Source organism: Lepidochelys kempii, chromosome 11, assembly GCF_965140285.1.
Source record: "Lepidochelys kempii isolate rLepKem1 chromosome 11, rLepKem1.hap1, whole genome shotgun sequence".
NCBI lineage: Eukaryota > Metazoa > Chordata > Testudines > Cheloniidae > Lepidochelys > Lepidochelys kempii.
In genome coordinates, this window is record NC_136390.1 from 62818389 (window position 1) to 62833867 (window position 15479).

General features: G+C 39.7%; 1 protein-coding gene across 30 annotated transcripts in view; it reads left to right on the forward strand.

The window, feature by feature from the left end:
- Positions 1–15479, forward strand: part of ADAM23 (ADAM metallopeptidase domain 23) — a 200128-nt gene that overhangs the window by 99439 nt on the left and 85210 nt on the right. For all 30 annotated transcript variants that reach the window (XR_012154367.2, XR_012154365.2, XR_012154363.2 and 27 more), the window contains 2 exons: positions 2948–3019; positions 10889–11055. Coding sequence is in view for 24 of the 30 variants with exons in the window: in XM_073306577.2 (XP_073162678.1) it covers positions 2948–3019; positions 10889–11055 (239 nt within the window). In the remaining 6 variants the exon portion in view is untranslated. The remainder of the gene's footprint in view (positions 1–2947; positions 3020–10888; positions 11056–15479) is intronic.

A 15479-nucleotide genomic window follows, 5' to 3' on the forward strand; every position in this document is an offset into this window, starting at 1 on the left:
AGCTACTAATTTTTTAGATCTGTGATTAATTCCTCTTTATCTGTCAAGATAAGGTCTAATATATAATTTCATTTTATTAGAAGCGACACTTTTTGAATTAGGAAATTGTCATCTATAATATTTTAAAATTCCAAGAACGTTTTACTGTTGGCAGCATGAGAAGTCCAGAACATGTCACTCAGATTGAATCCTCCATTTTATTCCTTACACATTATAGATAGATTCTAGATAGATTCTTAAGGGAGCACTGCAGACTTTTATATACAGTATTAGATTTTAGATAGATAGATTCTTAAGGGAGCCAGTCATACAGTTCTCTAGTGTGATTTGGTGAACTGTAGCAGACACCAGCTAGTACCCCATCTTGTGCTTTATTTGTTAGAACATTGATCCATAAGCATTCAAAATCATCTGCTTCTGAGTCATCAGTGACTCAGAAACGGGTAATGCCATTTTTGACAAGAAGTCAAGTTAGGTTACTTGTAAGTGTTCACCAGTGTGAGTAAGGGTTGTACTATCCAGAGCTTATAAGCATATACTTAAGAGTTTTGCTTACCAGTAGAGGGCAGATTTCTCCTGCAGTAAGATTTTACTTTGTAAAAATCCTCTTCTTACGCAGTGTTTCAGACATTGAAATGTATCAAGTATTGATAATTGTTTAATGTTTTAACTCACTTTTCATATTTTCTTAAAACTTTCACTCATTATAACAATGAAGACCCAAGTAAATACATTATTTACATTCCTTATTTTTAGACTATATTCATCTTAGTTTCTATTTCTGGAACTTCTCTGGTATTTTATAATGTACTGTCAGTATAGCTCTCTGTATTCAAATATTTTAATGAAGAATGAAACACAAGAATACTGTTTTCACTTCCAGCAAATTCTTTCAGCTTGTTAAGGATAAAATATATGCTAGTTCTAAAGGGTTCCCTAAGGAAAAACCTCAAAACCTACTTTATTGGTGCTGGTGTATACCATTTAAGCCCTGTGTTTGGTGCTGCATGAGGTGATTTGCTAAAAGAGCAATTGCACAGGTAGGGTCCCCTGACAACCCTATGTGGTGTGAGAAGTGGGGATCCCAGCACTGGCTGTGCATAGGCCACTGAGGACGGTGATGTTCAAATAGGCCACAGAAGTGGGCCATGGGATCAGTGATTACACAAATCAAATGGCTTATCACCTTGTGCAAGTGGAGTGGATGGGCTGCAGCTGCTATTTGAATCAAAGCTGATAGGGTGAAATGCACCATCTCTATGCATTTCATCTGTAATTGACTGAATGACTTGTGTGAGGCAAAAATAGCATCGGTCTGAATGAAAAGAAAAATTGGTATACAGTTTACCAATATAATGTGGTATAACAGCTTTCAGAGATTATTTGTATAATGTTTAGTTTGAAAAGTAAAGTAACTGGCTGTTTAGATAAAACTGTTAAATAGTTGTAATTTTTAAATTTCCTTCTGTAAGGGGCTCCTGGCATGTCTGTTAGAGTCCAGGGAGTCTTTGTTTTACTCCCCCTGATTCAGGATGGTATTTAAGCATGAGCCTGGCTTTAAGCATGTGAGTACTAACTCAGTTGCTTAGAGTTTGGCACATGAACCCTCTTGTGTCTCAGTCTCACATCGTCTACTATGCTTGAGAATGAGGCGTAGATAAGACCTTTTGGGGAACCTCATAATATGACTCTTTAGTAGCAAGACCTGTTGCTATTAAGCAATATTAGCTGAAATTCGTGAGAACTTTTTCATGGAAAAGTTTTAGCTGGTTTGTTTTGTGCAGATTTTGAGTTCATTGTACATAACATTTTGAAGACGCAAATTTCCCTTTTTGCAGATCATATTGTAAAATACAATCGTAACTTCACGATTTTTTTGAGTCTCAATCATCTTTGGCAAGTTTGACTTGTTGGCAGAAGAGATTGATAGACCAATATACAGAAAGTCACAAGCACATTTATTATAATACACAAAAAACTTCAGAAACATTTGTCTGCTACACATGCAACATATATCCACAAAAAGAAAGAAAATGAAAAGTTAAGCCCTCTAACAATATATATTCTCTATTTCTCCACCCTCAAACACTCACTCACCATTATCTTAACCCAGATAAAGCACTGCAAGCTTAACTCTGCTCTGTTTTCACCCTTCTGCGCATACCCGACCCTAGTAGTTGTGGATCTTTGGTGCTGTAAGTAGGTTATATTGTGAAAGGATAAGTTGGTAAAGAGTTATATGTAGAATGACAATTAGAGGGTGGCATCTTCTTGTGCTGTGTTATGTGCTGTGTCATCTGCTGTGTTATGGAGCTTCCATTGACCCCAGGATTTCTCCCAAATAGTCTTTTGAATTTGATTAAGCTAATACTCGATACAGGGGACTTCAACACACAACTAGTAGAAGATGCTGTTTAGGAGCCATTTTCTGACATTAAATATTTGCATCTTTTTTTAATTCTGAGAGAATTACTTAACCACTGTGTCAGTAGGCTTGAGATGCTTGTGATGGGTTGTCACCTTTGAGTTCAGAGTTCAGGTTGTGGTGCACTGTCAGTGGTGAATGGTATTTAAATGGTCAGGTTTAAACATGACAATTAGGGTACAGTTCTGAGCTCTCATTTATAAGTTTGAGCTCTAGAGAAAAACTCACGTTAGCCCCAATTATGTCTTTTTAAAAATTTGACTATTTAAACTCTTAAAAAGTTTTAAGAGCCTGTTTCATGGCTGAACAGTTTTTACTAAAATGTTTTGTATGTGTACATGTTAAATGTTATTGAGCCTGGCACAGGCTTTCATTTAATTTCATAGAAGCATAGACTTCAGGAGGCATGCTGTGATCTGAAAAGACCATTTTTTTGTGATTTCTCCCTTAGCATGTATTAAGATTATTCGTTTTCCATATTTCCTGAAACAAATCTAATTTCTTTTAAATTTTTTCTTTTAGTTCAAAAAACATCGTTCTTCCCATGCGTACACAAACAACTTTGCAAAATCTGTGGTAAACCTTGTAGATGCTGTAAGTATCATTATGGTTCCTGAAAACTATATCACTGAGTTGATTATTTAAGTCATTATATGGAAAGCTGGCTTTACAGACATTAGGATGAAAATAAATGCAATCAGCACTTGTTAAATGGTTGAAAAATAATTTTAAAGTTTCACTGCAGAGGACTGACTTGGGCTGCTATGTAGAAAGGTTTCTATCCATAAGAAACCACAGATTTATTCTTGGTATTTTCTCAAAGCTTGCAACTGCCACAAATTTGCGCTCTGGGGGAACTCAGAGCTGTGAAGGAGCTTTCCACGAGTCACTGTTGAATAGTTAGATTTAATCAAGCTTTGAGATATATAGATAGATAATCTATCTCTGTCTAATACTGTATATAAAAGTCTGCAGTGCTTCTACCTGCCACAAGTAGGCAATGCTGTGAGCACAGCTCATGGAAAATACAAATATCTGATGGGGGTATAACAGAAGAGTGTGAATAAGCATTTTCATTTCAGTGATATAAAAAGCCTCTTGTGAAGGAACATCTTTATAAGTGAGAGGGATGGAGAGCATTTAACAGAATTCACGTGCCTAGTACATATACATGTGATAAGAAATGAACTAGTTTTGTATGAAACATATTCTATAAACTGAAAACAAAACTGGAGATAAAATATATGCTCTCTATCTCTCCCAGTTATACATATAGCTACCTCGCACAGTTTTGGGGTTATGTGGCATACTGAAGGAAGAATAGATCTCTGTGTGTTGATTTGACACCTTCTTAAAGGAAGACATTCTCACACGTCTGAATAGTATCAGTGTTTTTCCCTTAAAAGCTCATATTTAGATATATTTGGCCACGTTTTGCCTTTGTATTTGCCTGTAATGGAAACCAGTAGGAACCATGAAAGTACTCTGAAACTAATCCAGTTTCAGCTATCAGTTCTGAATCAACATGACTTTTTGTATCTTGTCAGTAAATTCAGGAAAAGGAAGCACATCCAGACTTAATAAGACTGTCTGCTCCAACACACAGGGGAAGGGCTGAGAATCATCAGACCCATCTTGCAGTAGCCAGTGTGGAAGTGCAGCAGGACTGCTACTGCAGGACATTAGCAGGCATAGTAGCCATTACTAAGGCTACGATTTAGTCATGGGTATTTTAGTAAAAGTCATGGACTGGTCAGGGGCAATAAAGAAAAATTCATGGCCGTGTCCTGTCCACGACTTATACTATAAATACCCCTGACTAAATCTTGGGAGTGGGAACACTGCTGGAGGGGCTGAGGAGCCGCTGCTCGGGGGGGAAAGGGCCAGTGGCACCAGGTGCCAGGGGCTTCTGAGCAGCAGCTGCTCTGGCTGCCCCCAGGACCACTGTTGGGGAGGGGATGGGGGCCACTGCTTGGGGGAGGGCAGTGGCACCAGCTGCTGGGAGTAGCCACGGGACTGCTGCCAGGGGCTGCCGAGCAGCGGCTGCTCCAGCTGCCCCTTTGACTGCTGCTCAGGTGGTCCAATGGCCCAGGGCCACCCAAGCAGTGGCCAGTGCGGCTGGTCCCAGGGCTGCTCCAGCAACGGATGGTGTTTCTGTCCTTGGGGCCACCTGAGCAGCTGGCCGCTGCATAAGTCGTGGAGCTCGTGGGAAGTCATGGAATCCATGGCTTCTGTGACAGACACAGAGCCCTACCCATTACAAACTTAAAAAGCAACTGTACAATTTGTTGACCCACCAGACGCTCCCGCAGAGTAGGTGACTGCAGAGCTGAATTCTGCAATACGAAGGGGTCTGTGGAACTATTACTACATTAATGCTCTTTATCCCAGCACTGCCCACAGTAGTACCATACTGATGCTGCTGTGTTATGGAGCTTCCATTGACCCCAGGATTTCTCCCAAATAGTCTTTTGAATTTGATTAAGCTAATACTCGATACAGGGGACTTCAACACACAACTAGTAGAAGATGCTGTTTAGGAGCCATTTTCTGACATTAAATATTTGCATCTTTTTTTAATTCTGAGAGAATTACTTAACCACTGTGTCAGTAGGCTTGAGATGCTTGTGATGGGTTGTCACCTTTGGGGTGTGAGAGCCCATTGTGCCCCTCTAAGACACACAGCTGGGCTGGCCCTGCTCACAATGCTTTGGGGACACAGCCAGCCTCACCCAGGCCCTGTTATCACCCAACACAACAGCGGGTGGCGCCACTCACACAAACCTGAGTGCAGCCAGCACACAACAGCCAATTTCCCAGCTCCTGGCACACATGCTCCACCCCCACTCCCCAGAGTATAAATACAACATTGTACCGTCTTACACTGCACAGAGATTTGTACAAAGTAAGCTCATAAAGTTCGCCCCTCCCTCAATGTGGAGAGGAAACGCAACAGCCCCTGCCCCTGGAGCTAAGATTCCCAAGCGCTTCACTCCAACCATACTGGTTTAGATAAAGCATAAAACAAGTTTATTAACTACAAAAGATCGATTTAAAGTGATTATGAGTGATAGGTAAAAGATCATAGATGCCATCATAGAATATCAGGGTTGGAAGGGACCTCAGGAGATCATCTTGTCCAACCCCCTGCTCAAAGCAGGACCAATCCTCAATTTTTGCCCCCAATCCCTAAATGGACCCCTCAAGGACTGAACTCACAATCCTGGGTTTAGCAGGCCAATGCTCAAACCACTGAGCTATATCAAAGCAGATTACCTAGTAAATAAACAAAAACGCAAACTAAGCTAACATACTAGAAGGGTAGGATTTGAATTAACAGCCTTTCACCCTGACTGATGATACAAGCAGGCTTGCAGATTCTCAAGGCACAAGCTGCACTTGCTTTGCAGCTTGGGATCCCCACCCCCGTTCCAAGTCCTTTTCTTTGGGAGCTTCGCTTAAGTGTTCAGTTGTGGGGGAGTGAAGAACAACCAATGATTTCACTCCCTGCCTTATATAGCTTTTTCAAATGGCAGGAACCTTTTGTTTCAAACTTGTTTCTCAGACCAGTTTGTGGAAAAATACAGGAGTCCAGAGTCATGTGGTCTGGTTACATCCCTTGCAGAGTCATAGCAGCCATTTCTTACAGGCTGTCTGAAGCATTCTTAGGAAGGCTAAGCTATTCCATAGCCCATTGTCTTTGTTGATGACCCATTAGCACTGTCTGGCTTCTTCATTGTTGTACCTGAAAGGCTGGCTGTGGGTGTTTTCCAGAGTAAGCCTATTAGAAATACAGATCCATAGTCAATATTTATGACTTCAGATATAAAAATGATACATGAATGCAAATAGGATAATCATATTCAGCAAATCAGAACTTTTCCAATGAGATCTTACATGACCCATCTTGTACAAAGTGAATCATAATTATGTCATAATCATACAACTATGAAGAATATGGGGTGCAGTGTTACAATGCTAATGCAGAAAACGTGCAGCAAAACTACCTCAATTTCAGCTCCATTGTAAGTTTGTTGTTATGTATGCCAGAACTGTGAGAAGGTGAATTTGTTACACATCAGCACTAGAGAATGTAACAAAGCTAGTGCATTCTAGTATCATTGACTATGCAGTACGGTTAGTTGAAGAGTCTCATTGCTGTGCTATCTAACACATCTAAACTTACTTAGGATGCATCTGAACAACAGCTGAGAGGTGTAATTCCTGGTTCAGGTAGACTTACATGCACTAGCTCCACTCGAGCTAGCCCACTAAAATTAGCAGTGTAACTGTGACTACATGGGTGGCATCTTGGGCTAATTGCCTGAGTACAATCCAACCTGACACTCTGGGTACATACTTGGGCAGTTAGCCCAAGTCTCCACCTGTACCGCCATGTCCACGCTGCTATTTTTAGGCACTAGCTCGAGCAGAGCTAGTGCATGCTATGTAGATATATTCTTAGTAGATATTTGTCCCCAAATTCTTAAATGACAGATGACTATGGAGTCCTTATAGGTGTCAATGTTCACAAATTTAATGTAATTCCAAGAGCATACATGTGCTGTCTGAATTACAGGCAAAAAGTCGATTTTATATGTGTTTAAAAAATGCTAACAAATGATATTACACTCCAAAGGGGATAACAAAGACATAACTTGATTTATTTGAGTATAAAAATCTTTCCATCACAAAGGTCTGAGAGAGAAATTTCTTTGCTATAGATATAATGATTAGTCTCCTGGGGGCTGTAATAGTTTGGGGCTTGGTGTAGGGGCAGTTGGGTGGTGTTTAGTGGTGTAAAATGTACAGGAGGTCAGACTAGATAATCTGATGGTCCCTCTGGCCTTAAAATCTATGACTGATAGAGGTCATTGTCACTTCCTTATTCAGGTGTACACATACCAATCTTCTTTTCCAGGTGTTCAAATAATTATTTAAAATTGTGGAATTTCCTTTCTCTCTCTTTTTTGATCTTCAACAAATGCATTATAATCCTGTTACACCCATCCTTTTAATTATTTAACTTATTCAAAGCCACTTCAGCTGATGAGCAGGCCAGATGTAAAATGCTGGTTAGGCTTCTATTCTTTGTATCACAACTTTTTCTTTATGCTAACACAGACATTTGTTAGAACTAGCAGCCTGTATCCATGTACATTTGTTAGACCTGCAATAGAGGTTTTCCTACAGGATGGGGAGCAGGCAGATACCAGATGCAGTGTTGGTATATTAATAATGTAAATGCTCTTTATTGATTACAAACCAAACCTTACTCATTCCACATTCACACCCCAAACATACTATATATCCCAACACATTCAGCTATAATTTATTTACAGTAAAGAAATGTGATGAATCATATTTGTGGCACATATGTTAGGATTGTTTTGTGCACTTTATATTTCCTCTTGTATTTTTCCCACCAGTTAATTCAGTTCTTTGAGGTTGGTGAATAAAGCTATGTATACAATTGGTAGCAAGACTCTGAGTCAGACTTAGTGGTATTGTGTGGTGCAATTCAGTCCAGTATAGCGTGGAGGAAATACCACCTAATCTTTGATTTTATTTGTTTAATATATTGTACATAAAATGTCATGAAGTATATTGCGTAGTTTTTAAGTGAACACAAATATAATGCATTAAAATATTGAAGTGCCTTGGAATGTTTTTCAGTAATAATGTGAAACAGCCTATAGTTGCAGAGAGAGTCCTATCTGAGCAATCATTTGAAAATATGGACTATTTCTGCATTATTATATTACACATCCCCAAACAACAGGTACAGAAAGATTAAATATACAGTAGTGACTACATAGGAAAACAAAGGACAGAGGCAAATACAGTTCAACCCAAGAAAATCTCAGAGTTCCTTCCAAATTAACATTGTAGCTAGCTCTGTGCCTATGTGAGAGTTACTTATGAAGGATGTTGGAGCCAACAGAGCTACCCCTTTTTTGGCCTGACACCAGTTGACCCTCAGGAGAGCCATTTGTGCCAGCTTGTATAGGATGGTACAACAATTCTTTTTTCAGCATGCAGGCATGCATAGACATCCTTGTGTAACCACTTGCTCTGTGACTCCTCCACTAAACCCTAATACTGGTCTTAAATGGTACGGAGGAAGGAACTTTTGCTGGCCCTGTGCACCATAGATGAATGTCATCCTCTGATGTCAAGCACCTAGTGGCATTGTTAGACTCCCCAAACGCAGGGATAATTAGGACCAGCGTTCCTCAATCCTCTTCCACACTGGGCAGTAGAATTAAGATGACATAGGGAAAGCTCATTCTGCATCACGCTAAAGGTTGCTACAGCCCTTGCACTGGCATTGACTCCCCCAAGCTTTCATAGGAATTCTAGCTAAATCAGCTAGAATGCCTCTGGGAACTCCTGCTAATGAAGAACCCTTCCAAAACACCCCTGCCACCTCAATATGGACTTTGATTGAGCAAGCAGGGTATGACTAGCTTAATCTGTCTGTAAAATATATTGTACTATAATAAATTTTCAGTAGGATGAGTTTTAAAAAGACACAGACTCTATATTTTCTTAAATTGTTTTTCCTTGGTATTTTTACTGTGCTTGGTAGAACTCATTTGATCGCTCATTGCTTTCTGTTTTTATTAGTTCTCTTGGTTTTCTCCCTTTTTGCTTGTAGTTAATTTCAGAATAATGATTTTGACCGGGAAGTCAGTGAATGTATCTTCAGAAGTATTTTGACCAATTCTGCAGTAAACGATGCTATTGTGTGTCCCTGTTCTGGCTGCCAATGGCCATTCACACCATACCACCTTTACAAATTAGCACTGATCAGTGCAGGAATAATTTGCACAGTGGGTTTTAGCAAGAGTGTACACCAACAGCTGGATGCATAAACATTCAGGCTCTGTCCACTTTTCCTTTCATGAAGGGCCTGTACCGAGGTGTCTCCATTTATTTTAAAGGGAACCTGAAATGTAGCAGAAAGTTTCCTCCTTGCATTTCCCCTATGGATCCAGGGGTCATGGCTGTGTTTCTTGCTGAAGTGTACTGGTTACTGGCACTTCAAGAGTATCAGGTCCTTACGTGCCCCCTCTCCACCTACTCACGATATCTGTCTGCTTCAGGAAATCAAACATCAGCTAAGATTTTATTCATCTGGCCTTATTGGATTTCCATATTTTCACGATATTGCTTTTGGCAATCAATAAATCACCCTCTCACAAACGATGGATCATATATACACTCACTTGGCTCCTTTAGAAAGAACACATTATCACAAGACTTTTCTTGATATGCAATTCCTTCTTGAAAATCTTTTCTGGAAAAAATTAAACTTGTCTGGTTGATCTCTCCTGTCCTTGTGCTCACTGCCTGTTTTCCAACCTGTGTGTTGCCTGCTGATTCCTTTTAGGCATAAACGGGCTGATGTTCCAACAAAAGGGCTAATGTAATTGTTGATTTATTCAGTGGATGCACCCATCATAGCTCAGTAGGCAGAATAGTTATACATTATATTGGACATTCTAGGTGTAATTTGATGAAAAAATTAAAAAGTGTATTTGTAAAAATATATGGTGACTCCTGGAGATGCTCTTTGGTAACTGTTTGTATGCTATTTGAATTAAAAATCAATCACTTTAAACACTGCTGATTCTATCTGGGTAGTGAGTCCTCTTCGTGTGTCACCTTGGCCCTGCTTTCTAATTGCAGACAAACAAATGTGAATGAGGAATATAAGCTCCTTTGCAAACTTGCAAGTCTTGAATATGTTATAGAAAATATAGTACTTTAAACTCTGAATTATATAGAACATTTATTCTATCACTAAAATAAACCTTTGTGAACAAAGGTTACTTATATCTTAAAGTTACGTTAATAAATGTTTAGGGCCTGATTCTCATTTACACTTATACCCATTTACCCTGCTTTGACAGGACAAGGTGCCCTTAAAGTTGGTGCAAACAGTATTTATACCACTGTTGCAGTGTAAAGAGGAATTAATGTGGGAGTGAAGTGGTCTTAGTGTAAATGAGAATCGAACTATATATGTGAATTAAAAAGTTTTTGATAGAACTGTTTTGGAGAAAACAGCGCTACTTTCCTTCAAGTTGATTGAGGATTGGTGTGACCTCTTCTTTGTTCATTGAGATCAATCAGTGTGTCTTTAGGAAATTTCTATGGGGAAATGTAGATATTCCTGAGTAGTGATCAGTTACTAAAATGATCAGACATAAGAAACAGTAAAGGGGAAAAATAGGAGGTCAAAATTGGAATTTGTAAAATGCATTTTGTCCTCTAGAATAGTAAATTTAATAAAATAAGATTAGCAGATTATAGATTTTTAGGCATATCAGCTAACTATTTCCCCATGTTTCCCTCTTTCTTTATCCTCCTTGTCCTTCCGCTGACTCTGACTGGCTAACTGTGCATGTCTGACCCAGTGTTCTACTCCTGTGCCTGTCCTGTCTCTGTCCCCAGATATACAAGGAACAGCTGAACACCAGGGTGGTTTTGGTTGCTGTGGAAACCTGGACAGACAGGGATCGGATTAACATTCGCCCTGACCCTCTGCAGATGCTTCATGACTTCTCCAAATATCGACAGTACTATATCAAACAGCATACTGATGCTGTACACCTCCTCTCGTATGTACTATTAGATGATGGTTTAATCCATTAGTTTTTACACATGTAGAATGTCTACTTGTCTACCAGCCTTCCTCTCTCTTTTATTCTCTGTCTGCACGTCAACCAACCTTTGCCTATAGCTGCCAGTTTCTGTTATTTTAATCTAGTAATAGTCCTGTCTACAGTGTGCAGCAAGGTATATTACAGGCATACCGATGTGTATTATGAAATTTTGAAGCCTGTAGAACTATTATTCACTTGTAAATAGAGCCCAAACATTTACCATAGTGTGCTCTGGCCATATCTTTCATGAAATCTGATTAGATCTTTGATTAGAGTAGATTTGATTGATTTGATAGTTTGCTATCTTAAAAAAAACTACTTGTATATACAGCTTATTTATCAGGGAACATAGCCCACTAGTCTCCTGAATGTTTTTCTATTGATGACCATGCGATAGTTTTTATATTGTATATTAGATTATCTTACATAGAGGTTCCCATGGTAGGGCCAGCAGACCTCAAAGACACCCTTGAGGGTCCAAGATGGTGCTGCTATGCTCCTATGGCTGAACTCAGTGCAGCTACAGGATTGAGTAAACATGGCTATTACCGTGCCTGTTATACCAATAAAATAAAAACCAGCAGGATCTTATTAAAGGGGAAAAGGCAAAATGTCACATTTATTGTGAATACAGAAAGAATCATAGTAAGCAGTTAGTTATAGCTATAACATTCCATTCAATTCCATATTTATTCACACATTCATTCATACACATACACACACAGGTTCTGCAAGGTTGTTATCATAGTTACCAGCCTTAGAGTTGCTCATGCCAAGCCACTGGCCAGGTGGCCTGGACGTGAGGAGGGAGCAGGGCCTTGTCAGATGCTCATCTGATGCTCCTGGAAGTTGGTTTGCAGAATCAGACCCCAAAGTTCTCACTTTCTAGAGTCCATTTTTATAGGAATTTTTTCCTATGCCAGTCTATGAGAATTGCTTTATCATGCTGTTGCTGAATCAATCAGCAGATGGCACATTCCTGACGGCCCCGTGCTGCCAGATGTTATCTTGTTCTTTGGTTCTCCCATCCTTGAGGCTGTTGGATGGATTCCAGTTTGCCCTCTGGGGGTCCTCTGGTTATTTCCACTTGACGCCTTCTTCAGCCGATGGACACTGGATTCTTAGGCTGGCACCTCCCTGATCATTCAGTTGTTATCCACACCAAGTATTCATCCACATACATCCTCTATCTCTATTTTAATCACAATTGTTAACAAAGCGAGATGAATACAACAAAAGGGCGGGGAGTCTCTGGGTGCTGTTTCTGTTACAGAGTATTGCTTTGAGTCTCTCTCTGCGTGAGTAGTTGTTGTTACAAAGAATTGCTTTGAGAACAGACTCTGTCTTAGAATGTACTAATGCAATTAGCAGCTTGCAAGTTTCACACATAGAGGGAGAGAAACAGTACCAAAAACCAAGAGACCTCTTAATTAGTAATACCCTGGAATTTAAACTATGGGGAATCAAACTCATTTGTGATTTTAATAAAGAACTTCTTTAATATGATCCAACATGCCCTTGAGGAGGTTTGACCCATCAACCAGCTCTGCAATGTACCATCCTCCTTCCAATGAGTAGCAGGAGAGGGCAGAACTGAGGGTGCCCTCTACAGGAATGTTCCAGTGACAATATTTCACTCATCCCTATGGCTGCACTGAAATCGGTCATGGAAACTCATGGAGGTGCACATGCTTAAACCGGAAATGAATTTGGCCGGAGAAGCTATGCATTTTGGGGCAAATCCTACCTGCATGTCTGTGGGCACAGAGAGGCCTCTGGCTAGAAAACTACAATGTTTTCGCTGCACATAGCTGGGGGGAAGAGGAGGATTTGGGGGGGCTCATGGGGTTGCACATCCATTATGCAGTTCAGAGCCCAGTTCTGCAGGGGCTCTCTGGTACAACAGTCTGGAGGGGACAGGGTAGGGGATCTGTCTGTATGCACATCCTCAATTTTATTCTCATCTGCTGAAGGCAAATGCTAGGGGTGCAGAAGCTATTCCAGCCAGTAGCTTCCAGTGGCTTTTTCTGCCACTACAATCTGGGCAGGGATGGTGTGAATTCCTCCTCCTTACTCACTGATCTCCCTAGCATCCAGTCAAGATAATTGATCTGGTTGGCGGTGTGTAGATTTACCCCTGTGTTTTTAGTTTTACATTGACTGTAGGAACCATTGCATTTGTTGCAAGTATGGGCATAGATATAACCAAAGGCTTTTAAAGATTTTCTCTAGGCACAACTCTTGTATACTTCATTTTTGTGCCAAGGAGGAATAGTTTCCATAGTCTACTAGGGCCCAGTCCTGCAACTATTGTACATCCTACCTTCCTTGACTTAAATGGGAATTAGGGTTGCCAACTTGGTAATATTTAAAAAATGGACAGTCCAGCAGGAGTGCTTTAACCTCCCCTGACCTGCCTCTTCCCACGTGGCTCTGTCCCTGCCATTTCCTTCCCCTCGAGGCCCTGCCCCCATCCTCTCCTCTTCCTCCTCCCCCCATCACTCGCTACATTTCCCCTCCCGCCTAGGTCAGGAGGGACTAACCTGCGGGGCTGGGAGCTGCAGCCACCTGACGCAGGTAGGAGACGGCCCTGGCTGAGTAGGGGCTGGCGTGGGTGATGACTTGATGCCTACCCCACCCGTGGTAACTGGATTTTGTGTGTCCAGTCAGTAGATCTGACTGGACACTCGTGTCCCCTTTTCGACCAGACTTTTCAGTCGAAAACTGGGCATCTGGCCACCCTTAATGGGAGTGTTGTGTGTGCAAGGACTACAGGATTGTGGCTTTTTTATTCATGTGAAAAAAATCTTTCTTGTGGAATATGGTGCTATACCATGATTTCCATTTTTTTTGTGTTGATTTACTGTAATCACTGCAACAAGGTGGACACTAATTTGTTTTTCATCTATGATGTAATTATTCATAACAATCTCCTATTTATGAAGCATTTTTGTGTGCATTTTTTATAATTAGACGCTGTGCAGCTCAGTTTCAAGAATTTTATCTTAAAAATAGAATTACTTTTGTAATATTTATCATCGTAGTTCAATGTCCCACCTTTGCTTCAATGATTTTTCTCCTCCTTATAGAATGATTTGAGAGTTGCCAATTTTGGTTGGACTATTCCTGACGGTTTCATCACATACCATAATCTTTAATTCCTGGAGACTCCAGAACAATCCTAAAGGGTTGACAACCCTACTTACGATATTTACAGCAATATGAAAAACAACTTAATAGAACATTAAGCCAGAGCTATTAGAGTTTCACAGTTTCCATTACTCTGCCTCCTTGTATTTATGAATTACAACAGAATATTCATGGCATGATTTCGTAAGATTTGTAATTGTACAAAATATTATTTACATGGACTTATAAAAGAAATTGCATCCTTTCTAAATATTATACTGTCACTTGCTGAATTGATATATTGTATCTATTAATTCTGTGTGGTCATGAAATAAAGACACTTGAAATTGTAAAGTATGTACACAAAAGAGGGTTGGGTTAGGGGTCCTGTGATGAGACACTCATCTGAATTTACTGACACTTGTGCAATTGAACTTTCAGATTACATTAATCTGTATTTATATAATATCCCTTAAAAGACAATTAAATGTGAAATATAATAGAAAAACTGATGGTAGCAGTGTAATTGGAACTGAAGGATGAGATTCCATAGGAGATGAAATAATGGCTACAGTCTGGTGCACAGAAGATATTGTGTTCTTCAGATTCATTTTTCCTTTGGAAATCTATCCAAGAACCAACAAGGGTTGGCCTTAGCTTGTGACTTCTGATAAGATCCCAGCTCATGGCAGTGTGACAGTAGGCTGCTTAATTTTTTTCACTGTTGAAGTCATTGAGCAAGGTAACAGGAAAATGAATCATGCCCAGGTCTCCAATATAGTATTGTAGAGCATTAGCATTATGATTCAAGTCAAGGCATCAAGTGCTGTACTGTATATAAAATCATTCAAAATAAAATTTATTTACAAAAAAATCCATTACAAGTAGTTATTGTTGTTAGACAGTCAGCAAACCTGGAAAATCAAGTATATTCAAAGGGTCATCTGTCCAAGTACTAATCAGATCCAAAGATGTTTAATGTTACAAAATTTGACATTCCTGTTTGGATTAGCAAGATCTAGTTTTTCTTTTAAGAACATCTGATATATTTGCACTTTCTGATTTTTGTTTACAGGTTGAGGGTGGGGCTAAATCTAGAGAATAAGTGTCTCCATGTTGCAAGTTTCATCTAGTTCACTCTTTTGATGTGTTCCATTTTAAAAGTGAATCAGTTACCATTGAGAATTTGTCTCTAAATGAATAGATATTAAATGAATACTAATGCACACAACATATATTGTTATATGGGA